This window comes from Pseudoliparis swirei, chromosome 22, assembly GCF_029220125.1.
Source record: "Pseudoliparis swirei isolate HS2019 ecotype Mariana Trench chromosome 22, NWPU_hadal_v1, whole genome shotgun sequence".
Classification (NCBI taxonomy): Eukaryota; Metazoa; Chordata; class Actinopteri; order Perciformes; family Liparidae; genus Pseudoliparis; species Pseudoliparis swirei.
Genome location: NC_079409.1, coordinates 13,600,407 through 13,627,836, shown reverse-complemented (window position 1 = coordinate 13,627,836; position 27,430 = coordinate 13,600,407). Strand labels below are relative to the sequence as shown.

The window sequence follows — 27,430 nt, the reverse complement described above, 5'->3', positions numbered from 1 at the left end:
CTGGAGCCTATAAAAGAGCTCAGCCCAGATAGTGAAAGTTTGCACATTTACAAGGGGTTACATGGACAAGGTCATTGAGGTGATAGGCTCCTCATATGAAGGCGAGAGGCTACATTCATGACCTGAAGGCTATATCATTAATCTTTTTAAGTCTGGGGTCATGAGATATGTTGAATGACTCAGGGAGCCAACGAGATAAGAAATCAAAGCATATTAACCAACTGTTGTGGATGATAAACAGTGTGTCATTAAAGTAGGTCCTGGCAATCTCAGCATAGCAGCTTCATAACACATATTTATCAAGTTCAAGAAAAGTGTTTTGGAATTCAACTTAAAAATACAAAGGCTCTTTCCAAACTCAATCAATATGGTTATACACCTCATGATATCTCCTTATTGTAATTTCTAATTCTGTACTTATTCTTCAGTACATCTGCACATCTGAACAATCAACGTTTGTATTCTTTAGCTGTGTGTTCCAGAGAAGAGCAATTAAAAAAGTTTTAAAACCATAGGGTATAGATATGCTATTATGTGGCAATCAAGGTCAGTAATAATGTTATCGCTATTCATAATTTGACTTGAGCTCTTGCACATCTTTCTCTTTTGGTAAATTGAACTATGGTCAGCTCATCAAATTAAAAAATACTCCCAGAGGGAGGCACGTGTCCTGGAAGCATGCACACAAAGAAAAAACGAATCCAGCATTTAATGCTTCTTATAAATAAGTGTTCTACTCCCATAAACCAAGAGAGGAAAGAAAAAGGTTGGCTTATTATGTGTGGAAAGACTCGTTCTCTGGTAACGTGCTTTCTACGTCTGCCCCCTTCTGGTCAGAAGATGGATGTGCACTCTCATTTCTGTGGCAAGAAATATTTGTGTAAATCAATCATTAAAATATCTTAACACATCATTTTAAAACAGTCTCTTCACACATACACACTTAACAAATCACATTAGGACATTTAGTATGATACTTTTTATTTTAACTTAAAAAGAGAGTGGATCAAAAACAGGATTCAATAAATTAGAAATAAATATAATTGCTGTAATAATTAATACATACATTATAATTACTCGATTGCAAGAGTCTGACAGAAACAGGCCCTCAAAAAGGTTTTCTCTAGAAAATTCTAAAATCAAAATATTGCAACCCACTCAAACCCCTTCTCCCAATAAACAAAATAATTGATAAATTAGTAAATAAATAAAAAATAGCTCAAATATTAAAACCTCCCGAATAAAAGTGCAATCCCCCCCTCCCCCAAGTTTCACCTAAAATCTAAGTAGAAATTTAAAATAGGTTAGTGATTTCCCATTTTACAATTTGGAATGTAATACCCCTTTATGAGGATGATAATGTTACTAGTGGTAGTAATAATAATAATAATAATAATAATAATGATAATAATGGTAATAATGGTAATAATAATAATGTTGCTGTGTCCTGTTCAGTGTTTATCTAAAGTAGTATTCTTTTTTGCATTTTTCCTTGTTTTTTAAATGCTGCTCTTTGTAAACTAAATTATTTACAGGTCATTAGGATTTCCTCCAAAGTCTCTCTCTAACCTACTCATTTAGTCATCTTTTTTGTATTTTATTTATTTTTTATTATGAAACATCGGCCCCTCTATATTTGACATGGAATAGACATGGTATAGACATGTTAAAGTCTATTGAAGTGATATATCAGCATTTTTCATCAGTATCTTTCATACATGCTCAGTCTGAGTTGTCTTAACTGTCCTAAACACCCTGTTGTCTAACTCCACACAGACCGTGGGCAAACCAAACTTGGTTGTATGGGTAAGTTTACCGACTGGTGTGAACCGTGTGTATTTTGTGAGTGTCTGCAGGCGTGTGTGTGTGGTTGTGCACTTTATGTACATTTGTATATCAGCCTTGTACCGTTCGAGGTTCAGTGTCGTGAGCGCATGTGTATTCATGTAAGTGTGTGTCAGTGTGTTTGGCTGCACTCCCCGGACGCTCAAAGGTAGCAGACAGTCTGAAAGCGCTATGAACCCTGGGATTCCACCTCGGCTGGACTCTGAAAGGTCACCTGTGAGGGGATGGAGAGTTGGGGGGGCACAGGGAGTGATACGGAAACAAGGAGGGAGGGACAGAGAAGGAAGAAGAATATGTTAGAGAGCAGAGTTTAAAAAAACAACCTCGTGTTCCATGTTTCTGTCTGATCTGTACATTTTGTCAAACATGCTCCTCCCGTCAAACAAAACTTTTGTCGGCACGGCTTGAACTGCTTTCATACGTCTGGCAGCAGACTGCACCTAAGGATGCACCTATGGCTGGTCTTTGTTGCAGTCTCATCTCGTTGAGTTAAAACAAGAAGGCATCAATCACAGTTGTAAAGCGTTGTCTTTCAACAGCAATAAATCATGGTGCTTTAACACATACACACACAGTGTCTGGATCATGCAACTCAATACGGTGAAAAATAGTTTCTTGCGTGATCACTTGTGTGTCTGGGTTTATGCATGTATTGTCGCATGTGTATGTAAAGCTCCATATGTGTTTATGTGTGAAACCCTATGAGCATGTGCTGCACTCATGTGCCTTGGATCATGGCAAGCAAACACTACCACCATCATGCATCACTCTTTGGCATTTGCAGTATAGAAATTCTGGGTGATAATTTGTATCTGTCGGATGTAGGGACATCGTGGTAGGTATCCACACGGATTTGTTATATCAAACTTTGTATAGAAATAGAAACAGGATCCTTTATTTATAATGTGTGCTGCATGTGACGGTACGTCCACACACTCGTCTGAAAGCAAATACACATTTCTCCTCTTTCGTTAAGGTTGGTGTTTGTGGAGGTTTGAATTGACCTCAAACTAAATATATCCTCTGTTCTCTCTTTATTATATTTCTCCCAGAATTCCTATAGTTGAGGGCTGTTCTCCAATAAGCAAGAGGCACTTGTTTTTCCACCATAACAACCACATACCCTTTACCTCAAAACACGAGCAAGAAGGATAGAGAGGAGGTTGGGAAGAGGTGAAGCGAAGACAGCATTTGACAGAGAGAAGGGGGGACGAGTAGGAGGAGACAAGTGGACCACAAGAGAAGGAGCAGGGGAGTCGTGAAAGGGAAATGCACCGATAGAAGATGTAAAAGAGACCAAGAAAAAGAAAGAGAGGAGCGAAAGACTAAAGTGCCACAACAAACAGTGTAATCCAGGAATATAAAACTCAGCCTTAGAGTACAGCTCAACAAAATGCATGCTCGCCCAAAAATAGTGTGTTTTTGTCAATAAACTTTTCATTTCCGTTCTCTCTATCCTAACCTGTATGGCCCGTTTGAACCAGTTTGTAGCCATATTTAAACTTCTATGTTCAGCCTACATAATGTGTTCATGGTTTCTTGTCCAACATGGCCTGTCATTGTTGTATGTTACTTTCATAATAACGTGTTACTTTGTCCATTAAAATCATTTCATGTTTGGCAGTAAACTGTAACGCTGTTCTACATTTCTCCACCAGTCCACTAGGGAAACCTCTGGAAAACTTCTCTTTGCAGACACCAGTACAACAAGGAGTATGCACTCCTGCATTACACACTAACAGTGTAAAACAGACACATTACCCAAACAAGTTGTTCAAATAATAATGACACCAAACAGAACACTACAGAAACTGATCAAAAACAATGCTGCAAAAAAAAGAACAAGCGTTGCTGTCGAATTTATCAAATGACTATACAATTAAAAAGTGGATCAAATATCCAATTAAATCAATTGATTCTGAGTACAGGCCTGGCTATTGACAGTTCTTGATCAGTATGTGCATAGGTCAATACAAAATAAAGTCACAATGCACCAAACACAGTCTGTGGTCACTACAGCAACAGGACATGCAGGTCAACGCATGGCTGGTTGCTCGAGGTGACAAACAAAAATTGCCAAGGGCAACCAACACAGGCAATCAATCGCCACAGCAACCCAAACACAGGCCAACCAATCAACTTACAACAATGCGAGAGGAAGGGGGGGTCAGGGCTTTATCGGTCACTAGGCAACCATTGCCATAGCGATGGGGTCCTGGTGAATTATGATTGGACGGAAGGATCTTGGATGAGGTAAGTTGCCGTTTCAGGAAAAGATCAAAACAGCAGGAAAGAAAATTAAATAAGATTGTGAAAGAAAATAAAAAGGAAAACAATGTTTTAGTATTTTCACTTTTTCTAAGTTGTTTTCATATGAGTACCCAACGTATATTCACTGTTATGTCATGTTAAACTCTTTCGTTTATTAACTTACTACCATCAATTAGCATCGCAGTGTCAAAGCTAACGCTAACGCTTTCTAGGTTTTTTTCTTCCTCTCTAACCTAATTTCACTCTTTGGCTCCCCCAACATACAACACCTGGCCACCTCCTCACCGCCACCTCACCTCTCTTTATGTCTTCCTCCTCCTCTCAGTTGTCACTCAGTATGGGCGGTTGGCATCTTTGGGCCTTTTCAGCTGCACTTTCAGTCTTTTCATGCCAATCTGGAAGCCATTCATGGCCTGAATGGCGGCCTGAGCACAGGCTGGATTGTCAAAACTCACAAATCCTAGAAGAGAGAGCAAATTAAAAGTTGTTGATCTCTTCCTCACCATGCCTTTATCTCAACTTCACTAAGACATGCAATTTAAAAAGACACAATATCCTATGCTCCACAAAGTCACCCAGTCTTTTTCACTCGTCCTTTCCCTCCCTCTTTCTCCCCGTCTGTGTGTCTCACCGAAGCATTTGCTCTGATTGGTGGCGCGGTCAACAAACACCTTCGCCGAGATGACATTGCCAAAGGGCAGGAACATCTGCAGCATCTCAGAGTCACTGAACTCCTGAGGCAGGTGGTAAATAAAGATGTTACAGCCCTCTGGACCTGAAACAAACACACACACACACACACGCACACACACACACACACACACACACACACATACACACACACAGTTAGGCAGAGCATGACACATTATCTCAGGCTGTGGAAACCTTGTGATAAACCACTTTGAATCAGATAATTTAAGAGGGGTGTGGTCCCAGACAGAAAGGAAGTCACATCACCTTCTCTCTGCTGCTGTTGCTGGGGCTGCTGGTGTTGCTGGGCAACCAGTGTTGGCTGCTGGGGGAACGGCTGGCCGACCAATCCGTAGGCAGCAGGATACGCCGCTATTGGGAGAGGCAGTAACACAAATTTGATTGGGTAAAAACAACAGGTGGCAACATAACAGTGTCCAATAGAATCGTTTTGTTTGAACTGAAACGTCTCCTGTTGAAGGTGAAAACTATTAAATGTAACACTTGAATGGAGCAAGACACAACAACATTGACATTGTTGGTCTGACACACAGTCCCCATTTGCACTATACGTATGAATAATGTATTCAGATGGCGTAAAGGTGTCATTAGCTGTATTACATTGACCAGCCATTAATGTGTGTCACTGAAATCGGATAAATCATAACAAAATTTATTCAACCAATTGCCCTTGATACTCTTCCAACCTTGAGATGATGTCGGTCAAAAGGAAAACAGACACCTGGCCTCCCTCGTTCCCTATTCACATGTATTCTGATTCAACCTTCTGCATGAGCTGCCTAACTGAACCTCAAGGGATTTCTAAAGCAATATATGTGTATTTACATTGTGCATCAACATATGTCTATATGTCATATACCATCCCAACCCACAGTGGGACATTTATAAAGCGTTTTGTCACCTGTTTGTACACTTACACCAACCTGTGTAGTGTTGCATGCCTGCATACGCCTGCTGTAGAGGGTCCAGGGAGGCTGGACTATGAGCTGTACAGACAGAAAATAGAAAAACAGTGAGAACGAAAACAAGACAAACTACTAACGATAATACATTTCAGATTTCCCTTAGTTTCAATTTCAATATTCTTTAAGTCTGTATGCTTCTTAGATTTTACTTACAAATCTTAACATTTGGTGCTATATATTTAAAACACTTGGTGCTTAATGACGACCAACCCTCTATACCAGTCCTGTTTGGTCTCCCACCGAACACGCCCTCCACAACAAAGCATGTCATTGAATTTACTCCTTTCTTTTTAAATGGAAACATGCCTCCCACTCTAGACACAACAGATTAATACAGGAAATCGTGAATCTAGTATAAAGTGAGAAAAATTAAGATTTTCAGTAAAAGAGTAATTGTAAAAAAAGATAACATTTTCAATTTCTTCTCTCGATTTCTTTCCTTCCTTCTTTCTTTCTTTTTTTCTTTCTCTCTTTCTTTCTTCATTTCTTTCTTACTTTCTTTCTTTTTTAATTCAAACAGTTTGTTTATTTTGTAGTAGTATTAATGAAAGTATTTATGTATGTACTTTTTTCTTTGATTGACGATGACCAACTTAAAACAGACTTTTTAAAAAGTCTTATAAACAAACATAAAACCTTGAAATGGGTGAATGCCATTGGTGTATAGTGCTTCAGTTGCTTGGTGTCCATTGGTGGGGCCTGACAGACTGCCGTAACCATTCAATCCCAATGGCGGAGGGAGAGCTGGCACAGGTGTTGCTGCCATAGTGGGAGGAGTATTTGTACCTGCAGATGGAGATCACAGTCCAGAAAATGAGTCAGGCATTGCCGAGCTTCAACTATAACTGCTATTTGACATATTAGTCTAGCTCTTCGAAATCCTTAGTTAGTTAATGCCTGATACTGTTAAACACATGTAAAGAGAAAAGACTGCTGACCACAATAACAATACTTTTGTATTATAATATACAGCTTATAACTACGCCGACAAACTTTTGTAATCGACACACACATGCACGCTCCAGTACATGTGTCTGAACATATACAAGTTGGGTATGCATGGCATGTGAGTGTGTGTGTGTGTGTGTGTGTGTGAGAGCCTACCCGAGGACGTTGTGATGGGTGTAATGGGTGTGGCAATGATTCCGTTGGCAGTGAGCGCCGCCATCTGCTGCATCTGTACGGCGGCAACTGTTGCCACAGGAGACAAGTATGCTGACTGGGCAACCAGGGCCTGCTGTTGGACAAGCTGTAGACAGGGAAGGAAACAGAGAGAGAGAGAGAAGGAGGGGGAAGGAGGGAGAAAGAAAGAAAGAAAGAGGGGAAAAAGTGAAGGAGAGAGCGAAAAGAAGACAAAGAGACAGTAAAATGGATGTGGGGAAAAGAGAGAGGGAAAAACAAAGAGATGAAAAAAGGAGAGCAAGGGGCAGGGAGAGGGAGTGATGGAGGAACAGATGAATAGAGATCTAATTACAAGGCCATTATGTCCCGAGTCAGTGGGTTAATGGTTGTGTGTTGCGGGAAAGCTGATGCCAGATGACGTATGTTCTGTTGTCTGGGTAATAACATTAGCCCTAATTAGACCACTGGTAGCCTCTTCAAACTTATTACATCCTTTCATAAGCACAGCCCTCGTCTTACAAACTTTCTGTGTATATGTGCGCGTCGTGCGTGTACTGCTTGCCTGTGCGTTGACCGCCTGCGTGTAGGCATTGTAGGCGGGGAAGTTGAGGGTCATGGGGCTGAAGATGCCGAGCTGGGAGGCCACCTGCTGCATCCTCCTCAGCCCCCGCTCCTTCTCTGTGTCGGCAAACTTCACCACCAGACTGGACGACGCCCCCTGTGAAGCAAAAGATGAAGATTGAGGAAGTTTCAACTGCAATTGCAAGTAATGTTACATGTTATCCACTGTATGTGTTAATGGGACCGGGCTACATGTTTTATAATTCATTCCTTTCCTCTATCCACTTAATTTCTTTTACGATTCATATGGGTCTCGGCATGTTGATGATACCCAAGACAGCAGCAAAGAAGACAGATGATTACATTACTTACATTATTACCATGTCTTTGGAAGACCATGTCTGCGTTTGCATTGTCTGTGTGTGTGTGTTGCATAATAATTTGTAATCTGAAGCATGCAATTTACAGGCATTGTGCGGCTTCCGTGCAAGCTGTTGATGGCAGCCTGGGCTTCGGCGTGTCCTTGGAATTTTACAAAAGCGCATCCTGAAACAAAAGAGAGTTAGTTACAGCAAACAGAGCATATTCAATTGCATTATACAAGCACATGTACTGCATGTGTTTACCTTTGCTGGTGCCGTCAGGTCCTCTCAACACAGTACACTCGTCTATGCTGCCAAAGGGCTCAAACAGTCTTCTGACATCCTCATCGCTCTGTTGCTTTCCCAGCATGCCCACAAACAACTTCCGGTCCTCTGAGAGACCAATAATGTGGAAGAAAGAAAATGAAATAATAAAAATCAACTCTATTCCCCTTTAACTGGTCACACCTATGATCGAACAATAGAAGTTCTGTTAATAGTAATGAAGCTACCGTATCTGTCCACCAGGGGGCAGTATTGACCACGTAAATGGGTAATGAGATAGGGGAGTGGAAAGAATGGGATTTATGTGTGCTTGTGTATACGTGTGTATGTATTGAGCCCCCTGTTGACTACTTTCCACCTAAATGTGATTAAACTTGACATCTACCCTTCTCACTGAAACGTGTGTCTGTGTGTTAGTCTGTGTGTGTGTAGGTGTAACTATGTTTAGCTACTTGTCTCACCTCCTCTGCCCTCGCTGTCAGCTGGTTTCACCTGGATTGGCCGATTCATCTGCGGAACAAACAAGAAGGAACATCAACATAGATGGTCATCACAAACCAGCCGCTCTCCATTTGTCTTATCACACGACATTTAGGAAAGAAACAATACAATAGTGATATTCATTATTGGGAAATGTTGACATATTATTTTGTTACAGAGGCTTTTGAGCAAAAAGTAAAATCTTTAATTACAGTATTGCCGTTTTGTGTGTGTGTGTGTGTGTGTGTGCGTGTGCTTTAGTCACTGATAAATCAAGTTTAGCAGGTGGCAGGTGTGCCTGAACTCCCAGGCTGTTGGGACAACCTTACAACCTCAGATTTATTTCTCTCTCACACACACACACACACACACACTCCCGCACGCTCAAATAAACACACACAGACACAAAGTGGAGGGGGGATTGAGAAGTGACGAGATTAAGAATGCAGGCTAGTTGATCTAGATTACCAAAGAACTACGGATTAGATGAGGGACAAGAGTAGATTGAGAGAGAGAGAAGAGCAGGGGTGGATGGGGTGGGGTGGGGTGTGGTGGGGGGGGGGGATAAGATGACAAGTGTGTGAAGCAAACAGGCGCAGTCAGCTAAAAATAAAAGGATGGAGATCGAGAGTCAGGCCTGGGGGACCCCGACAGACTTTGACCGACTGAAAGGGCTGGTGGATGCCAAAAGGAACCCATGGAATGAATGGAAATGCTGGAAAAAGAAGCATTACATGGGGAGTGACACAGCGAGCTGGAGAGTAGGAGGATGAAAGCAAAGCTGCCCCTCAGAGGATGATTCAAAAAGAATAGAAAGAGAAAGAGGGGGAGGAGGGAGGAGTGTGGTGTGATTCAGTCGTGACTTCCTCAGTCTAAAAATTGTCACGACTACAGACATCCATCGCTTTGAGTGCCTATGCATGCATGCGAGCATACACATCTGAATGGCCTATGGACTATGCATATACTATCGACACACACACAGGTTTAGCACACACAGAAATGCAGACATACACACACACAGTGCTTAGTCATAGCACGTAGGCAATGAGACAGAGTGTTAATGCCAGAGGGATGCGGTGGGGGAGGAGAAGGGCTGCAGAATGATGGGGATGAAAAGAGAGAAGCACAAGAAATTGAGAAAGGAAGAACAATGAATGGGTCCAGATAAGGAGAGGTTTGAAGAACGTATAGTGACTTTGAAGAACGTATAGTGACATCCATAAATAAGGCAAATCCAAAAAAAGAAGAAGAAAACAGCACGCTTGTGCGGTAGACACTCCTATTTTCTGATCCTTGAAATGTTTTCAAAACCAAATGAAAAAAACCATTGCACGTTTTTAAATGAACATCTTTATCAGACAGGCTCAGATTTATAGTCTCGTATTCCGCTGCAATAACGTGTAAAATGTACTAATCATTGCTTTGCCTCCCTGCCACCGACACATTTATTTGTAGCAATAGTGGTTGAATTAGATGCATTTATGACCAAAGATCAAAGAGAAGAACAGAGGATGATAAAAGGGACAGGTAGGGACAGAGAGGAGGAGGAGGGTGGAGGAGGGAAAGGGAGGGGATGAGATGAGGAGAAAGAATGGAGAGAAGTCCCAGTGGGGTGTTAAGGCAATGTAATGAAGCTGGTAATTGAAGAGAGGGCAGAGCAGAGAGAGAGAGACTGATCTATACATTTGATTAATCAGCTCTTAGCTGTCACCACAACGCTATTGATTAAGGCAAGGCCATCACACACAGTCAGAGACACAAACCCACACAGATGCAAACACATCTGTACGCCCGTTCACACAGAACACACACACATATCCATCCATCCATCATATTACAGTCCTGGTACTATTGCTATCCATCCGCGCTGCCATCCATCTTGCACTATCAGCTCATCGATCAGTCCCATATGTTCATTGATTTCGGCCTGTGTTGCAGAGCGGGCTGATTGTAGCAAGATTTGTGTCCACTAACCCTTCCTCTGTCCTCATATCCATCCATCACCTCTTCTTCTGCTTCCTTCATTAGCCCCATTCAAACTCATCCCTGACTGTAAAACAGACTGAACAACCGCAGCTTATCAATCAAGGCGTATCAATCGGTTTCTGTACGTGTTCCTGTTCACTTAAGCTGCAATGACCTGTTGATGGTTTAAAGTAACCCCATCGTATGGAGTTCATTTGATGCTTTGAGAAAGACGGATGGAGATGGAGAAAAAAAAACGGGAGAAACAGCAGATGAGAGGTGCACAAAGACAACACAATGGCATCGGAAAATTGGCATGGCAACCAGCTCGTTGTCATGGCAATCATATGACGGCACACTGGGTAGGTAAACAAGGATGCTGGTTGCCAAGGGTGACTGCTGTGCTCTTGGGGTAAACAAAGAATGTGTGCTGGAGAGTGCTTTACTGGCTTTACTATCCTCCTCTGACATCTCCCCCAACCCATTTTATCGCTCTTCGAGCTGATGCAACAAGGGAGAAATGAGCAGTGATTAAAAAACGTGTGAGAACAAGGAAATAAACAGGACGGAAGGTTGGTGAGAATAATGTGGAGATGTGGGCAGTATCCAGAGGGAAGAAATACGTGTGATTTGGCTCTGAGCAAGAGAAGGAGAGGGAACAGGTGAGGGAACTGAATCTACATCGTAGTAAGAGTAATTAAAATTCCCTCGAGCCGGAGAGAAAAATGCAAATAAAGTGCAGTCCCTGCTCGTCAGTCACATTGCACTCTTTTCTCTTCCTGTACTTCAACACACACGAACAGCCACACACTCCTTTCAAGTAAAATGATCCTCTAATTACTCACGTTCCAATTAAGACTTAATTAACATTAACCATCTGCAAGCGTGCGCACGTACAAGGAGCTGGCTTCGTACTGTAGCGAGGTTTCATCCGTCCTGCTGAATACTAAGAAGCCTCTTTCTCTATCTCTGAGGAAAGGAAATTCGTATGTGAGCGACGGCGCGGCGATGCATGAGGGCCAGATATGTGATATATGATCGTGTGTGAGAGCTTGCAGGCCCAATCACACTCAGGGGAGGCACGTCCACTCACACACACATGACCAAACCCAGCATGCAAACACAACTCCATTTGCATGTGGTGGTGCCAAAACAAATATACACACACACACAGTATATCCGCACATATGCACAGACACACAAAGTCACACGCAGACACACTGTATTAACTACACGTTTCCCCACACCCGGAGCATCCACCCTTTTGCGCACGCAGAAACAAACATCCGACAAACATACAGTTAATCTTACTCCCTGCAGTAACGCAGAGAGGATTATGCCAGGATTAGGGGATATTAAATCCTTGGATTATCCAATCGTATTCTACCCCCTCCCCCACATACGCGAAATCAGTGGAACAAACCATTGCACCACATCATGAGGGTAGGAGGTTGTGTGCATATGTAAATGTGTGTGTGTGTGTGTGTGTGTGTGTACACGCACCAACATGGAACACAATAGTGTTGGACCAATGTTATCATGACAGCAATTGTGTCCGCTCCAAATGTCCCCGCAAACAAGAATCTAAAATGTCTAACAGACTATAGTGTGTGTGTGTGCGTGTGTGTACAGACAAACACTCTTCATATCTATCTTCCCCACACACACACACACACACACAACGCACACACACCCTTCCCCCTTCAATCTCCCTCGGGAACACTCCATCCACACAATTTAAGATGTCCATTTCCCAGAGTGCACAAGAAAAGAAAACTATTTTTATCCCTTCTCCGCGATAAAGCATTATTTCTTACTCTGACTCGTCTTCCCCCATCTTCGATTCCCCTCTTTTCACTCTCAACGCCATAATCCGTCTGTACCCTTCCTGATGAAATGGGCATCACTGCTTTTTCAAATCTTTTTTCCACCCATTCCCTCCTTTTTCTCTCGCCTGCTCGATCTCAGTCACTTGCTGCTCTTGTGTCGCTCCTCTCTCTCGTGTAACACGCCCACAAACTTATTATCATCGGTTTAGTGAACCTGTGTGTTAATTTGGCAAAACCAAAATGTAGCTAAATAGCAGGATTGTTCACCACATACTGTATTTGTCTCTCTTAAAAAACATTATTTGACTGTTTATTATAATTTTGCCTTGATTTTGAGCTACACGAAAACCTTAAGCGATACTTAAAAATCCTTTCCATGCTAACCAGTACAAAATCATGCAGAAAAAAATCTGTACCGATGAGAATAAATCTATGTTTCTGCTCCTGGTTTAGACAGCACATGGATTTATGCTACAGCTGGGCACTACTCAAAAAAAATTAAAGAGCATACTATTAGTGATTGGAAATCTTGATGAAGAGCCGCTGGTGTTTCCGCGAGACACCAGGGTTTTTCCTGGGTCAAAATGGGTCTTCGGTGCTCCCCAAATTTCATGCAGGTCGGGCTGTTGAGTGAGTGATCAGCAGCTGACCGCTCGGTCCATTCGCACACCTCACAGTTGCGTATTAATCAGACAAGAAGACACGCTTATCAACTCCAGTGTTTCCCCTACCAGAACCCCCCCCCCCCCCGTCAACAACTCATCTCGGCTCGTGCGCGCCAGAGCTCCGATGCCGGCGCGCGCCTCGCTCAGCGGTGATGCGCGCACACAGTTTAGGGCACCAACATGACTAGCGGCACTAGTCCCGCCCCCCTGAAGCTGTAAACCTAGGGGGAACACTGAACTCGATTACTATTGATCAAAACAGAACGAGGGTTCGGCTGTAGCCTACTTGAAACATACTATTAAGAACATATTCGCTGACATGCACGTGATGAACACAGTTTTTATTTTTTTTATTTTTTCCATGCAGACTTTTTTTTGCCTTAGGCGCTTGGGATTTGTTATAGGCGCTCGGGAAAACGGCGTAGGCGCGCGCCCAAATTTTCTCTATGCAGGAAAAACCCTGGACACGGACACACCTTTGACGATAATCAGCTGTATGGATATTACATTACATTACATGTCATTTAGCAGACGCTTTTATCCAAAGCGACTTACAATAAGATATGTAAGGATATGATGATCATGTCGGGAGGAGCATTCATATTTACCCTTGAATGTTCTGAGATTTTAACTCTGTCATCTAATAATTCAACTTATCAATTTATCATTCAAGACATGTTTTTTTATGGCAAAAATGGAAAACGAAAAATCCCAAATGGGAGAGGATTTTCATTGGGCTTTGGGCTGTATAGGTTGGAGAGAAAAAAAATGTAAGTTGCCATGTTGTGCTCTTAAATCATGTAATTAATTAATGAATCAAATGAATTGAATATTAAAACAATCATTACTTGCAGCCCTACACCCTACACTACCACCAACTACCCAGGGATGGATTAACCAACGGGCCTACCGGGCCCAGGCCCAGGGGCCCATGAGCTCAGGGGGCCCCTGGGCCTGAGCCTCCGCGCGTGACGTCGCTGTTATTAACATTGTATTGATATGAATATGATGATATGACACGATGCGCCGTAGCCGGTATATGCTAGGCTTAAGTCATTCATGTCAGTAACAAGGCCCCAATAGTCCTACTGAGGGATGGATTACCGAATGAGCCTACCGGCACCAGGGGCCCCTGGGCCTGAGCCTCCGCGCGTGACGTCACTGTTATTAACATTGTATTGATATGAATATGATGATATGACACGATGCGCCGTAGCCGGTATATGCTGGGCTTAAGTCATTCATGTCAGTAACAGGGCCCCAATAGTCCTACTCAGGGATGGATTACCGAACGAGCCTACCGGCACCAGGGGCCCCTGAGCTCAGGGGGCCCCTAACCCAGAGCCTTTGCGTGAAGTCTCTGTTATTAACTTTGTATTGATATGACACGATGCGCCGTATGCCGGTATATGCTAGGCTTAAGTCATTCATGTCAGTAACAGGGCCCCAATAGTCCGATTGAGAAACTAAAGAATAGCCTAAACATTCACTTTGAAGATGTCACAAGAAAGAAACCATCATGATACCTTTCAAGTGAGTGTTTATCCCCTCAGTTTATCTATAGGACTTTAGAGGGGCTGAGTACTCCATGCAATATATGGGCCCTTCAACTCTGTAGGGAGAAATCCAAAAAGCAAGTGCAAAACAATAGCATTAGAGCTCTTTCTAAGCACCCCCACCCCCCACACACACAAATGCGCTGTTTATGTATTTCTGTAAAGTTGTTCTTCATGAAAGTTTATTCGTTTAATTCATATAACCGAAGTCCCTGCTATCATATAATTCGCGTAATGTTGTCTGCTCAGCTCCGGTATCGTTGTTCCATACGGATTTTTTTATTTTTTATTTTTATTTTTTACTTTATTTGTATTTTATTTTATTTGTAATTTTTTTAAATATTTTTTTTTTACGGGCGGGGGGGGGGGGGGCCTTGACAAGTCCAGGCCCAGGGGCCCGTGGTTTCTTAATCCGTCCATGCAACTACCCAAGTAACAGAATCCCATCAGCAGTGATTCATCAGCTCCGTTGCATCCATCATCTGTTTGTTTCACTGTGTTTGTATTTCAGCAGAGCTGGCAACACCCTGCCTCCCCGATGACACCCAGTTAGCGGCTCTCATTCACCGCTGGATGAAAAAAAAAGGAGATGTGAGAAGCAGAGCAATTGAGCGGGAAGGTGGAGCAGCCCGGCAGCACACCCCACCCCTCTCTCTCTCCTCTATCTGCTCTCTCCATCTATCGCACCACGTTAGGCTTTGCATCCCCCAGGTTACCTAGCAACCTGGCATCTCGCTCAGCACTGTTGCCTGGCAACGAGGGCCTGCAACCATAATACAAGCTCCTGAGCAGCCCATCCCCCTGTTCTCATCCCATCTTCCTCTGTCTATCTCATTCCATTCTTCACACCTGAGAAGTCTGCCCTCCTTCTCTTCCACTCAATACTTAATCTGGATGTTAACCCTTCATCACCCTCTCTACTGGAGCATGGATTACCAACATATTTGCCTTCGCCTCTCCCTCTCTTTTTCCTTTATCACCCTCCATAGTAATGGTATCAAACCATGCATAAAGCAGAACAAACTACCCTGTTGATCCCTTTAATAGTATGCTGTTTTGGTCAAACATTCTGCATGCAGCAGTGGAGCACTCACTGAAATTTGATCCTTTGGATTTAGTCCAACATAATCCAACAGCACTATAGCGGATAACTGTTAGACCTATGCACTTGGACCTTCTTTCTATTTTAGGGAGTGTAAGTCCTTTGGGAAATGAGCTGGTAAATTAAAAAGGCCGCTCAAAGCCATACAAATGTATGATTGCAAAAATCTCATATTCACCGAGATTACATTCAATACGGCGCCAGTGACACATTTCTGGATGCTCAGATAGTTACAGTGTTTGGCAGGAGAATTTGGACAAGGAATGTATGTTCCTAAGATTTTCTATTTTTGTGCACACCATGAGTAAAAATAAATGGTGGTGTTTACATTTTATTTATCTTAAACTACTTGCTTCTATGTCATTGGGATACTCACAGGGCATTCTTATAAAACTAAGTTTACTTATAGTTATTTGGTTGATCAGATCTAAGACTCTGTTAAGATCATTTATCGCCTGAATCTATCCAAACAATGTTTAGCTTGCCTCTCCTGCTGCTGTTTTCGACTGACTTTACTTATTTTACTTATGTCCTCAGGGTTAAGTTGAGGTCAAGAAAAGCAACATAAAGCAGATAAAATATATATATTTTTAATTAACATTGAAGTCATGCATGCTAAGTGAATCAGATTAAATGTCTATCTCATTAATTGAAAGTCATACTCAAATGTAGTTTATTTTGTATCAGCCTCACCTTAAAATTTAATAGAATGATACAGAGATACCCACAACCAATCCAATCAATTCATTAACTAACTAGAACGGGCACTCGGTAGAGCGCATACCTTCGCATATCACAAGATTGGGCATTGAATTATGAACATTTTGGCATTAGTTGCATGCCAATTGGACAAAAATGTATCGTGCTATGGTAAAAAAAAGATGTTGACCTTTCCATGACCATGACCTTGACCTTTGACCCGATTGATCCCAAAATCTAATCAAATGGTCCCCGGATAATAACCAATCATCCCACCAAATTCCATGTGATTCAAGAAGATTTGACCTGTTCATGACCTTTGACCTTGACCTTTGACCCGATCGATCCCAAAATCTAATCAACTGGTCCCGGATAATAAACAATCATCCCACCAAATTTCATGCGATTCGGTTCAATACTTTTTGAGTTCTGCGAAAGATTTTGACCTGTTCATGACCTTTGACCTTGACCTTTGACCCGATCGATCCCAAAATCTAATCAACTGGTCCCCGGATAATAAACAATCATCCCACCAAATTTCATGCAATTCGGTTCAATACTTTTTGAGTTTTGCGAATAACACGCATACAAATAAATAAATAAATAAATAAATAAATACACGGCGATCAAAACATAACCTTCCGGCATTTTCAATGCGAAGGTAAAAATGTGCTTCAACATACAAATGAAATGTTCTGCTTGTTGTTTATCCACAACACCTCATTTGTGTGCATCATTAACGTCAGGCTTAACTCGCTCATTTACAAACCACAGACGACAGAGCTGCACAAGCCAGCCTTCGTCTCCTGTGTTCTGTTGCTGGACGGAGCGCCGTGCAGTGTGGGGCTCCACAAGAGTGCAACGTGGTCGACAAAGCTCCAGTTTGGGCCTGTGGTCAGGGAGAAAAGGCCGTTATGGAGACAGCAGGTTGAAGTGTGGTTAGAGAGGAGAACTCAGAGCGGAGGTCACACCCCAGGTGCAACTAGAGTCCCGTTATCATTATTTCTTGCCTAATCACATACACACACATATATTGAGACACACACACACACACACATACACACACACAGACACACACCAGTGGCCCCTTCTGACAGATGTCTCTGTTTAGACTGACAGAAGTGCGCCCTGACTCCCTCCCACTCCTCCACCACCCAGAAAAGCCCTTTTCTTCCACACACAACCTGCCTGCCCCTTCCTCCACGCGCATTATGGCAAACTTTTGTCTTCTTTCCTCTTTCTCTCTAACCCGACCTTGTCTGCTCCTCCCCTGTCTCACCCTACCCCCTCTCTGTCTATACACTCCTATTCATGCCAAACCTCTTCACGGCCCTCCTCAACCCCCCTCTTCATTCAGGCAAATTCACACACTCATTCACCCCCATTGTATTGGCCCCGCTCCATACATCCAGCTTAGTGCAGACCTATAAATATTACATGTTGAGACAAGGTGTCTAGATGCAGGTTTTAGTTAAACAGTCTCACATGGGCAGTATGAACATCATCCGTGGCTTTTTATGACGGCAGTAGAGGATTTTGTGTGCGCTTAATTTAAAGTCCAGAGGCAGTTCAGTCCATGCGTGCTGCTTGGCAGCTAAACGTACGGAAATCAGCATTATAAGATGGTTCTTATGGAAGGAAATAAAAGGGTGAAAGTTACAGTAACCGATGTAAAGATTGAGTGATGCTTGTTATACGATCTGGCACTGGAAGTCAGTGACACTGCTCAATGATCGAAGCACCGCCCAAGATCTGGGCATCTGTTAAGCATGCTGCATTTAAGTGCTTTTTTGGCACACACTGCTTTCTGGCACTTGTTTTCATCCTTGATAATCCCTAAAAAACCCAAATACAAAAATGGAAGACATCCTGCCGTGTACTTAGAATAATCAGTCAAATTAAACAATTTGCATCAGTCAATGTGAAACATGTATATTTAATGTCATATGAGGATTTTACTACAGCACATGCTCCGTAAGTGTCCATCTCGCAATAAATGTGGGAATCCAGGATTAAAATGGGAACATTAAAGCTGCCCATGCAGCGCTTCACTCAGATCTGAAGCCAGCTTTAAGTTGCGAGAACAAAGCAGCACGTCCAGCATCAGATGCAATAATAATGAAAGATAATTGCAACTAAACAGTTCTTTTCAATCTGTGAATGGTGAAATTAGGGACTGCAGATTATTGTAGCTGGCTGGATTTACAAAACAGATGGTGATATGGACTCAACTCAACTTTGGGCTACTTTAGGGCTCAGCATCGCAGAGACACAGAATTGGCAGTGAACAGTCACGTAACCTGGTAATTATGTGTCCACACAAACATGATCAAATTGGCCAAGATACAAATGTTCCTTTGTGTGTGTGAGTGTGTGTGTGTCTGTGTGTGGGGGGGGTGAGGGGGGCAGGGAATGGGGGTCAGGCCATAGAGGGGCAGGTGCTATCCAGGGTCAGACTTTTATGAGGCTGTGATTAGATTCTGCCTCAATTTTGTGGTGAATTATGAGGCAGACACTCATTCTGTCCATGTTGCATGCACAAATGCACCAGTACATAAAGCACACACATACATAACACACACACACACACATAAACAGAGTTAAGACTTGTGTTTAAAACAAACAAGCTAAATCCCCCTTGGTTATAGCTGTACACAACTCACACCAACAACCCTCTTCTCTGTATCACTCTCTCTGGGTCCTCCTCTTTCTTTTTACTTCTTTCACACACACACACACACACACACACACACACTCACTCACACACACCACACGCACACATTTATTTCTTTACACCTGTCCCTCTACTCCCTTTCCATCCCACACACAGTGAGGATAAAAATAGAGAAACAGCATGAGGGTGGGGGGAGCGATACACATCAAAAACCCCATCAGGCGGGGAGAGATAGAGGCAGAGGGATGGCAGAGAGGGAAGAGACGAGAGGAAATGAAAGATAGAACGAGAGAGAGAGAGTGAGAGAGAGAGAGGGTCTGTTCTGAATTGAAAGTGCAGCAGTAAGCAGTGAAGGGGAATAGTAAACAGTGCTGCTGACCACATAAATATGCTAAATTAGCCTACAAAGTCGCCCTAGTGGATAATTGCTCATCATAGCTTTGCCCTTTAGGGAGGCTGCCTGCCAGGCATCTTAGATTCCACATGGAAACACACACAGAACAGACACAACATGTACACACCACACGCCCTGAGAGGATCTGGCAAATATCTACAAGGACAGGATGATGGATGAAAGAGTGTGTCTAACTTCCCAGTCTTTCTCTTGACACTACGCAGATACTTAAGGGACAAACTATTTTGAATTGTGAACCGAAATGTAATGTTTCAACATATTTACTAGATTAAGGGATGTACCGCTAACTGTGAAGCAGTAGCAGGGGCCTCTCGACTGATCTGCTGCACTTCAAAGGAACCCAGTTGAGTCCATACTGTGCACGAAAATAAATACGTGTTCAGCCCTGGGACATAAATAAAAAATTCACACTCTCTCTCTCTCTCCAGTTATATTTTCAGATCCAGCTGAACGCCGAGACTATTTTAATTAATCGCCAAAGGAATGCTGTCATACCATATCCATTCAATCGATATCACTATTATAAAAACTTGTATTGTGTTTTTTCATAAGTGTATCGATCTTCTGCTATCTTCTGTTATTGTTAACTACTTGACCTGTGGTATTTCTTCTGGCTTTTCAATAATTCATTAGGCATAAAGTGTGTCATGGGAAGTGCAATATATGTATATAAGTGAGTGTTTGTGTGTGTGTGTGTGTAGGCTTTGGTTTGCCTCTAATCAAAGAACAGGGAGCAAAGTGCTGCCTGGAGAGCAGTGAAGCATGACAACACACACCTGGTAAGCTGCTTATCACACTTTAATTTCACCTACACTGAGGTCTGCAAATGCCAGCGTGACCAAACAGATGTGTGCAAGGGTGTTTGTGTGTGTGACCGTGTATATACGTGTGTGTTTGTACGAACACTAGTGTTTGAAGTAGAACAAAGATAAAAGGGAGTGATAAACGCAGAGAGGAGAAGGGGCAGATTAAATGGGGAGGGTGAGATATCAACGAGAGAGAACAAAATGAAAAGATAAGGGAGGAAATACAGCAGCAGTGGGATTGGGAGAGATAGAGCGATAGAGAGGGGGAGGGAGATGTGAGGTTAAAATCTGTACCTGTGGCCTTAGAGAGAGCAGAAAAGGACGGAGATTAGGATAAAAGAAGAATGGGTTTTGTATGAATGATTAGTGTAAATGTTGTGTTCTCAGTAGTACAACATAGCTGTTCCCTTTCACTAAAATATAGACAAACTGTCAACAATATGTAAGCTTGAGATGTAAACGAAAATCATCTTAAAGTGTCGAACATAACATTGTAACAATATAGAAGTCTCCTACTGTTAAGTCATTACAAAAACAGCATGTCAAACCAGTTATGCAGTAATAATTAGCAATACAGTTGCATAATAAAAAAAGATAATAAAAAAAAGAAGAAGATTCTTGATGCCAACTTTCCACTCTTTTTACAGCTCTGAAACCAGCATTAAGGATTTAGTTGACGAGAAGCTGAGCCCTGACCTCTGACCTTGGACACACGCTGTCGGCCTACTGCCACGAACCCGCTCTACTAATAAGACAGTAACTTGTGGTATAACATATATTCCTATGTGTCCAATGTAAATCAATATCATGTTTGTAGATGTGATAAAGAAATATATTAAATACATGGAGAGAACTGCTTAATGGCTATTTACTTGCTTACTTGTCCCGTTCACTCATTTAACAATATGCATCAACAAGGTGAAAAACAAACATTTATAGAAGTATATATTTTTATCTTACTGAATATTTTCTTTACTATTCACATTTGGTGAACTTTTTTAAGTGCAAATTAGCAGTGATATGTGATAGCTAAACATGAGCCCTTTGGTGTGGATGCGTCCCGGGGGGAGTCTCTGCACCACATCTCATACCCCAACACATCTGTGTGCGACAGTGGGACTTGCTCGTGGTTCCAGTCTTCAATGTCTGACACTGACTATTACAATGTAACTTTCTCCCTCTCTTCATCTCATGCTCCCTCTGTGCTTCTCGTTCCCTCTCTGTGTCCAAATTAAACACAAGGCGCTGGAAACTCTGATAAGGCCGCATCTGTTCATCTTTCTCTCTCTTTCGCTTTCTCTCTCTCCCTCTATCCTTTTCCTCATTTTCCAATCTGATAGCCGACTGCCCCTACTGAAGCTAGCGGGGGACATTTGAGGTATAGTTTCTCTGAAACTCTCTCTGTGTTTGTCTCCTCGCTTTCATTCCTCCACTGGCTGGGTGGAACCGTTAAATCAGCGTTAAATCCCATCAGTGAGTGACGGGCAGAAGCAGCCAGAGCACCATGTAGCATTGCACTTGTCAACAAACTTTTAATTGCTTGGCCATGGTGTGAGAGAAACACATCTGTATTGGTGTGTGATGATACAGCTCCATTAAAGTTGTATGAGATGTCTGACATTCCACCAGTCTTCGCAATTAAGAGCAAGGCTAAGATTCAAGACCACAATATACACGCACACATGCACACACACACACACACACACACATCAGCCCCCTTTCCCCACGGTGAGCCCGGGATCTGACTATGAAAATGAGTTTGTAAGAAACTAATCATGCTTCTTAACAAGTGAACCCAGGGAAGAAGGGGAGGAGGGGAAGGAGAGGAGGGAGGAGACAGGGGTGTGAAACGGTCAAAAGGGTCAACTAATCAAGAGGAGGGGAAATGAGATGAGGGGTAGAGGAACTGTGAGGGGTTGGCGGGGGAGAGAGCGAGAGAGGGACTGACGTTGAGAGGAGGGCTTAGAAGAAGGGTTACCATAAATGACTGTGAAATGAGAATCCGAGGAGGAAGCGTGAGCATGCAGTGAGTGGAAAAAATGAGTAGAAGACAGCAGGAAAGAGAAAGCTGGGATGAAAGAGGGATACCATGAAGAGATTTTAGAGAGGAAAAGGAGCGAGCGATGAAAGGGTTGGGAGTAGTGAAGAGAACATTCTGTAATATTCTACGGGTGCAGAGAAACTGGGGGGCGTGAGGGAGGAGTTGAACAGAGGACAGAGGGGATTTGAAGGAGGGGAAAAAGATAAAATGAGAAACATGGCGGGAAAAAAGGAGGAATAAAGAAGAGATGAAAAAGCAATTCTTGGGGAAAGAAAGGAATTAGACAATGGGAGGATGTGTGAAAAGGAGAAAGAAATCGTCTGAAGTCGTTTTCTAAATCCTGTCAAAAGAGGCGACAGACAGGGAGGGGGAGGACGACACCCGGGGTAGAGACAGGTAGTGGAAAGCTAAACCTCGGAGAGGGAGGAGAGAGGCCTTGAAGCTAAAATACAGCCGCCAAAATAATGTCTTGGAATTATTTGGAGAAATAAGATTTGGATTTATCCTTCAAGAAATAGTCAACATACCGCTTTTTGGTTTTTACTTTTAATTTATTCATCTGGTTGATGAACATTTTTTTTTTTTCTCCAGTGTTTGAAGTTTAATCAGCACAACAAACCAAAGAACAGTAGTAACCTGCAGTAGTAGTCTTCACTTAAAAAAGGGACAAACTGGGGGTTGTTTGTGGGAATGCTTCAGGAAATATATATAAGGGAATTGAATAAAGGAAAGTGTGTGGATGGAGAAACTATGTACATATAACTTCTATTTACGGTTATTCAACCAATTCACTGAACTCAGATACACATGCTTTAATAAAATGTTCAATTAGGCATTTTTCATATTCTTGAGAGTGAGTATTCTGGCTTAAATTAGGCAGAACATGTGTTCCACACACACCTCAAGGGGAGGGACGGAGACTCCAAACGGAGGGAGGCCACATACAGAAACAGTCACGCTGCTCACTGCCAGTCAAGGCTTTTTTTAAACCCAGCACACGACAGCCACACCCTCAATTCAGCACGTCTTCCTTAGGGTTGTGGTGATTCTGATTGTTTCGAACTGGCTCTTAAGTAAATCTGCACCACTAATGAGTATCCTCTCTGAAAATGTTTCCTCCGTGTGTCGCGATTATTCATCATAATTCATCGAGACATTCACTGTAGCTTTCTGCTCCCGTGACGAGCCGGTTACCGATGTCATCAACAGGAAAGGATAATAGTAAAACGACTAGAGAGGGTTAGAGGAATGAGTCATGAGTCAAAGGACAAAGGGCTGCGCGAAGGGGAGGGCCGAGACATAGCAGACAGCGGCGAGGGGATTTTCGCAGAGAGGTCAGACTTCTTAGCCGGCTCTAATTGGATTAATGTCATTATAACATGCTGTGTTCGTACGTGTGAGTGTGTATGTACAAATGCTTCTGCATTTAAATACTTCATGGAAAAACATGCATGATTACAATATGTATGTATGCAGTGATTTGTGTTGGTGACAGGAACATTTCCCCTCCCCCAAAAGCCTTTTCTTCAGGCTCTCCTCCGACTATTTTTCTCAAAGAGATCTTATCAACACCCCAGCTTGCAGAGAAGGTGCACGGACTGAAATTCCGATTAGCGGCTGAGCGAAAATAAGATAGAGAGCGGCTAAGCGACGGTGAAGGTGCATTCACTATTCTGTTATAACAGCTGCAAATCACAGTTTAGATAAGGCTGGGATAATGTCATCTCCACAAAGAGTCCCATACTTTAAATCCCTCTCTCTTAGCCGGGTTGTAGTGCAAAATACCTTCGGGGTTAAAAAAAAATGCAAAATGTTCCAAAAACAGCCAGTGTAAAAATCCATTTATAACTGCGGCGGAAACCAGGTCAGAGAGAAGAAAAACCCAGAGAGGTACGGCCTGCGAGACAGACACGGATCTCACACAGTGGCCCATCCATAACGAACAGTGTCCTCCTACCCTGGCCAACCGCAGCACACGATCCCTCAACAAGAGAGACGGAGGGAGACTGGGACGAGACAAAGGGGAATGGCCACATTAATTACACACCGTCTCTAGGTGGGAGCTATCACCGGAGGCTAACGGGGACGCCGACAGAGAGATGGAGAGACAGAGAGAGATAGAGAAATGGAGATGATTATGCTCACAGAGTACCCTACGTGTCTCCGGTGAGAGGGAGTGTTTGTCCTTCGCAGCAAGACGCCTGCTGGCTGCTGAGTTATGTCACCGTGTTACTAATGGGAGCTGAACCTCCACCAGAACAGACACACACTGATCTGAGGCCACTTATGTGTGTGTGTGTGTGTGTGTGTGTCCATGGAGGTGGTTGGGGGTGTATATGAGTGTATGTACAAGTGTGAAGTGTGTATCCTGTTTGGGGATGTCTGTGTGTGTCTGTGTGTGATGTGCACTTACCCCTGGTAGTGTTTTCTGCTCGTGTAGAGCGCTCTGGGCTTTCAGTGCCGACTCTCTTGCACAGTACGTCAGAAACGCACATCCTGTCAGACACAGAGAGAGAGAGAGACGGGGGAAGAGAGAAGAAGGGAAAGGAGGAAAGGTAGAAAAGGTCAGAGAGTAGCTCTAATATCTGTCATCCTCTATCTCTGTCTCTGTATCACCCCCTACCAAAACACACACAGCCACACCATTTAAATCATTTAAATGTCTCCTTTTCTGATGCCTTCCCTGAGTATATTTCCCCTACTCTGATCCAACACCAGGCTAACTGCGAGATGATTAACAAATATATATACAGTATATACTTATATATATATTCATGCACTGTCATTAAACTTGATAACACCATGATGATGCACTCCAGAGCAGAGAAGGACAGTCCACGGCACGGCACATTGCAGGACGGCACGGCACGAGTCAGCACACATGACAGCACCACAGACGTGTGTGTGGGGCTAACAAGGCCTTACGGGCTGGGCACAGTCTGGTCCCTGCCCTCAACCAACCACTATGCATGCCTCACGATCACTCCAGATACACTCCCTCTGTTTTCCTATGTGCTGTACCTGTGTCTGTGTGTGTGAGGGAGGGGTAGGTAGCAGAGCTGGCTGGCCAGAGCTGTTTACTACACCTGTCACCAGCACTAAGACAACAAGATTAGCAGCAGGTTAGCATTCCGGTGACATCTCAGACAGACTGAAGTAGATTCAAAGTGAAGAAGAGAAGAGTTGGCGATTAGGATGGAGACATTCGCACATGAGTGGACGTACATCTGAGGAAGAGAGTGACTCGACATAATGACACAGGCACACACACATACACACATGGACACACATGCATCTTATGGTCCATCTCATTGCTTTTAAGAGGGGCTTACTGTGGCTGTGGGGATTCTCCAAACAACAGATTTGTTCCCCTGTGTCACCCAGGCTTACAGGCCCATTACACTGATTGGAGCATACAGACTAATCAGTTTCATAACACACAGGACCCCAGGTCATTTTGAGTGTGTGTGTGTGTGTGTTCGTGGCCGTTTATTACCAATCTATTGATATTAAAAGCCTCCTAATCATTAACACAATTAGGAGACTCCCAATGCTATTTAACATATATACTACATGACACCTTTATACTCTTCTTAGTCCATTTTGGCACAAGCATACTAATGCATGAGTACGTTTATTTTATTCACATTGTGCGTATCCGACTGTTTCCCCTGTCTTCACGATCTCACGTTGCAGTGTTAACGGGAGATGGAGACGAGAGGAGGTGTGACCGTTTCCATGGTGACATGTGACTCAGCGCAGGAAAATCCACCCATATATCTGCCTTCCTGTCACACGTCTATCTATTCGTCTTTTTATCTGTTTTTAGTCTTTCTATGTTTAGGCTGTGTTATAATGGCAAGACCTACCTTTGTGCATGCCTGTGTATTTGTCCTTAATCACAGTTAGCTCATAGATCTTGCCAAATTGCTCAAAGATAGGCTTGAGGTCCTTCTCTTCCAGATTCCGGGGAATCTGCCCCACAAACAGCTTGATGGCGTCGGCCTCCTTCATCAGGACAGAGTGGAGAGGAGGACTGGGTACAGCAGGGGCGAGGGGGCAAACAGATCAGGAGCAGGTACCCTGGAGAGGAGCAACCGATGCTGGGTGAGTCTTTGGGTCACAGCCGGAGAACTCCACAATAACACAACAATCGTCATAAAAATAATCCTAAAAAATATTTAGCATTTCATATTCATTTATTTATTCATGGTATGTCTGTGGTATGTAATCATATATTTTTTTAATTACAGGTTGGAGACCTTAAAACACCTGCTATCACAATAATATTAGTCGTATTCCTTTGGGGGGCTTATGCTTATAATATGTCAAGTGTTACTTTATTATTATTATATTATATGTTAGCATATTTGTTGTAAGAAAAATAATAATATAGAAAATCGATGTATAATCTAAATCAACTTTCCTATTTCAATATCCATGTTGGCTGTAAAATGCTTGCCTCAATTATTATAATATATGTAAAAAAATATTTGCGTGATCATTTTTGAGTATATATTGTCTAGCCTGATGACAAAGGGCTCCAGTAGCTTCTGGTAAAACAATTATGCAAATGTTAATTAGCCAATCAAAAAACAATAATAGGACCCCCCCCCCCCCCCCTTCCAATTATACAAATATATATTTAAAATATCTGTGAGCATTTATTACCTTTTGGTGAATAAGTAGCGTTCAGGATCCCTACAAGCACACAATAAAAAGAGAGGAAACGGGTGATTGGGGGTAAATCATGGCAATTGAGCGGTTTCTTTGTTTAGCCAGCTTTAGGTTACAGCATACACACGGATGTCATGGGCTCTCCGGCTCTTTGTCCGATCCCCCTCAATGTACACATACACATACAAACACGCGCGCGCGCGCGCACACACCAGAACAAAACAAGACCGAGGAAATATACAGGCGACACACACCACAGCTCTTACCGGTTCACGATGATGGTGATGGGCAGAGTGTTGCCTGTGCAGATCACAAATAAAAGAGGGATGCTCTCTGTTGGGTCCCCGTTGTTGTCCTCAGCGCGCTCTCTCAGTCCTCCTTCCTCCCCTCTCTGGA

At 42.9% G+C, this 27,430-nt stretch overlaps 1 protein-coding gene across 7 annotated transcripts; it reads right to left on the bottom strand.

Annotated features, from left to right (window-relative positions):
- Nucleotides 1–964: 964 nt before the first annotated feature.
- LOC130212585 (CUGBP Elav-like family member 3) lies at nucleotides 965–27,430 on the bottom strand. Of its 7 annotated transcripts, none has more exons than XM_056443613.1 (15): nucleotides 27,301–27,430; nucleotides 27,029–27,058; nucleotides 26,227–26,440; nucleotides 24,771–24,853; nucleotides 8,584–8,632; nucleotides 8,102–8,230; nucleotides 7,942–8,021; nucleotides 7,477–7,632; nucleotides 6,897–7,041; nucleotides 6,429–6,578; nucleotides 5,745–5,813; nucleotides 5,074–5,178; nucleotides 4,748–4,885; nucleotides 4,413–4,576; nucleotides 965–2,059 (listed from the first exon to the last, which is right to left on the bottom strand). In XM_056443613.1, exons 3-14 carry the CDS (start codon nucleotides 26,369–26,371, stop codon nucleotides 4,449–4,451), a joined length of 1,377 nt encoding a protein of 458 aa, XP_056299588.1. In that variant the 5' UTR covers nucleotides 26,372–26,440; nucleotides 27,029–27,058; nucleotides 27,301–27,430; the 3' UTR covers nucleotides 965–2,059; nucleotides 4,413–4,448. The 7 variants fall into 7 exon arrangements, with proteins under 7 accessions (XP_056299588.1, XP_056299587.1, XP_056299586.1 ...); XM_056443612.1 differs by having other exon boundaries at nucleotides 4,748–4,891; nucleotides 5,751–5,813; nucleotides 27,301–27,412; XM_056443611.1 differs by having other exon boundaries at nucleotides 4,748–4,891; nucleotides 27,301–27,411.

What these genes read in the sequence shown, in the direction of transcription:
- LOC130212585 (XM_056443611.1), bottom strand. Translation starts at nt 26,371, where the DNA reads ATGAAGGAGGCCGACGCCATCAAGCTGTTTGTGGGGCAGATTCCCCGG. An exon ending in ACCTGACGGCACCAGCAAAG is followed by an intron (nt 8,022 to 8,101) that starts GTAAACACATGC and finishes CTTTTGTTTCAG; the next exon opens with GATGCGCTTTTGTAAAATTC. An exon ending in ACCCATCACAACGTCCTCGG is followed by an intron (nt 6,579 to 6,896) that starts GTAGGCTCTCAC and finishes CTCCATCTGCAG; the next exon opens with GTACAAATACTCCTCCCACT.